The 2657-nt window shown below is 53.4% G+C and overlaps 1 protein-coding gene across 1 annotated transcript; it reads left to right on the top strand.

The window, feature by feature from the left end:
• The first annotated feature begins 499 nt into the window (after positions 1-499).
• On the top strand, positions 500-2329 carry LOC133911280 (putative UDP-rhamnose:rhamnosyltransferase 1). Its single transcript, XM_062353479.1, has 2 exons — positions 500-1033; positions 1113-2329. The coding sequence occupies exons 1-2, from the start codon at positions 617-619 to the stop codon at positions 2127-2129; spliced, it is 1434 nt and encodes a 477-aa protein (XP_062209463.1). The 5' UTR covers positions 500-616; the 3' UTR covers positions 2130-2329.
• The last annotated feature ends 328 nt before the right edge of the window (positions 2330-2657 follow it).

The following is a 2657-nucleotide window of genomic DNA, read 5'->3' as shown; positions in this document are numbered from 1 at the left end:
GCACTCCTACCAGGTTAGGTTAAAAAAAATACAAGTTTTAGGGTCTGTTTGTTTCAGCTGCGACTTTTGGACTTTTGCTCAAAACCGGTTTCTAACTTTTGACTTTTTGGTTGCTGTCTTTTACGAGAAATTTTTAGCTTCTCAACACACCGAAAACCAGATAAGCATATCTTAGACAACTTGTTAGTTTTTAGTTCATTTAATTGTAAATTAGTTTTTTAGCTTTTCAAAAATTGGCTTTTTAAAATTTTATTTGTTTCAGCTTTTAGCTTTAAAAACTAAAACAAACAGCCTTAGAACTCGCGTGCAAATCGTGTGTGTTTTTTATAAATCGACTAGCCATAAGATGGCACGATCGATGACACTTCGAATTTCGATGGCATGGCGGCATATGGCGCATGGATTAGCAGTTTAAAAAAGCAACCACGTGGGGCGCAAGATGGCCTGCAACAGACAGCGATGCATGACAACTTCCGCACTATCTCCAGTTGCAGAATCAGCCTTTGAAGTCCCAGCCAAGCAGCCCAAGTCAACACTCATTGGAATCCAATACCTTCAGCTTTTGCAGTTTTGTCGATCGGCCTCCATTGTTGGTCTCCATCGAACCACGGGGATCATGGAAGAAGCAGCCGCAACCGCGAAGCTCAACGTGGTGCTGTTCCCGTGGCTGGCGTTCGGGCACATGATCCCGTTCCTCGAGCTCGCCAAGCGCCTGGCGGCGAGGGGCCACGCCGTCACCTTCCTTTCCACGCCCAGGAACGTCGCCAGGCTCCCGCCCGTGCCGACGCACCTGTCGTCCCGCATCCGCCTAGTGGCGCTGCCGGCACCGAGAGTGGAGGGCCTGCCCGAGGGGGCCGAGTCCACGGCCGACGTGCCGCCGGAGAAGAACGAGCTCATCAAGAAGGCGGTCGACGCCCTCGCGGTCCCGTTCGCAGCGTTTCTCGCGGACGCTACCACCGGCGGGAGCAAGCCGGACTGGATCGTCAACGACTTTTGCCACCACTGGCTCCCGGCAATTGCCGACGAACACAAGGTATGGCCGTGCCTCTGACCTGCTTGTCCATACGAATTACTAAGCAAAGTCGTCATCCCGAGCGCACGCACGCATGTAGGTGCCATGCGCCATGTTCGTGATCGTGCAGGCCACCATGATGGCCTTTCTGGGGCCGCGGTGGGCGAACGACGTGCACCCGCGCACGACGTTGGAGGACTTCACCGTGCCACCCAATTGGTGCCCGTTCCCTCCCGCCATCGCCTACCGCCGCCACGAGGCCGCGTGGACAGCCGGTGCATTCCAGCCCAACGCGTCCGAGGTGTCCGACGTGGACCGCTTGTGGCAGATCATCGAGCGCTCCCGCCTCACCATCTACCGCAGCTGCGACGAGGTGGAGCCCGGGGTGTTCGCCCTCCTCACCGACCTCTTCCAAAAGCCAGCCATCCCCGCCGGGGTCCTTTTACAGCCCAAACTCGATGATGGCGATGGCGACTCCAGCTCATGTTCCGAGGTCCTTCGTTGGCTGGACAACCAGCCTCCAAAGTCCGTCATCTACGTCGCACTGGGAAGCGAGGCGCCGCTGACTGCCAACAACCTGCACGAGCTCGCGTTGGGCCTTGAACTCGCCGGCGTCCGCTTCATGTGGTCTTTCCGGAAGCCGGCCGGCACGTCCGCACCCGACGCCGACGTGGTCCGGCTGTTGCCGGCAGGGTTCGAGGAGCGGACACGGGGACACGGCCTGGTGTGGCCGGGGTGGGTGCCGCAGGTCCGGGTGCTCGCGCACGGCGCGGTGGGCGCGTTCCTAACGCACTGCGGGTGGGGCTCCACCATCGAGAGCCTCGTGTTCGGGCACCCGCTGGTGATGCTGCCGTTCGTCGTCGACCAGGGCCTCATCGCGCGGACGATGGCGGAGCGGGGCGTCGGCGTGGAGGTGGCGAGGGACGACAGCGACGGATGGTTCGGTAGAGACGGCGTCGCGGCTGCGGTGCGGCGCGTCATGGTGGATGAAGAAGGGAAGGTCTTTGCAAGCAATGTGAGGAAGCTGAAGGAAGTTCTTAGCGATCAGCGACGGCAGGATCAGTACATGGACGAGCTTGTAGGGTATCTCAGACGCTACAGGGATGACAACTGTTAGAACATTTCTGTTCAATGACGAATTAAAATTTAAAGGCGTTTATATCATCAAGGCCAATCGCTCAATTTTATTCGTTCGATTCGAGCTTCAAGATTCGTGCTAGGAGAAATTCATCGTATGTATCACACTGTCATTCGCACGTTGTCACGTACGTGGAAAGAATAACTTGCGATCTTCGTGAGGTCCGTGCAAGACCACACTATATGCTCGCCAAGCTCCTGTACAAACTACTGCAATAATTTTCCACTATAGTGTGTTAGCGTAACATGGTTGTGTTTACTAAACTTTCTATATTATTAGATTATGATTTGAATTTTTGTTGGATAATATAAGAGATATTTTTATCTATATTTCAGAACAGTTTATATTAGATTCGAGTCGTATGTGTTTATCTCTGTAAATATATCTTATAAGTTGTAAAGGAAGATTGAGAGGCTCATTATAATCTCCTATATTATACATATCTTTGATATAGTGAAGATCGTTGATTGGCGTCAGTGATTTTTTTCCGTAAGATTTTTTTTTATG

The sequence above is a fragment of the Phragmites australis genome, chromosome 3 (genome assembly GCF_958298935.1).
Source record: "Phragmites australis chromosome 3, lpPhrAust1.1, whole genome shotgun sequence".
NCBI classification, from domain to species: domain Eukaryota; kingdom Viridiplantae; phylum Streptophyta; class Magnoliopsida; order Poales; family Poaceae; genus Phragmites; species Phragmites australis.
Note: the sequence above shows the minus strand (reverse complement) of the source record. Positions and strands in the feature narration are given on the sequence as shown.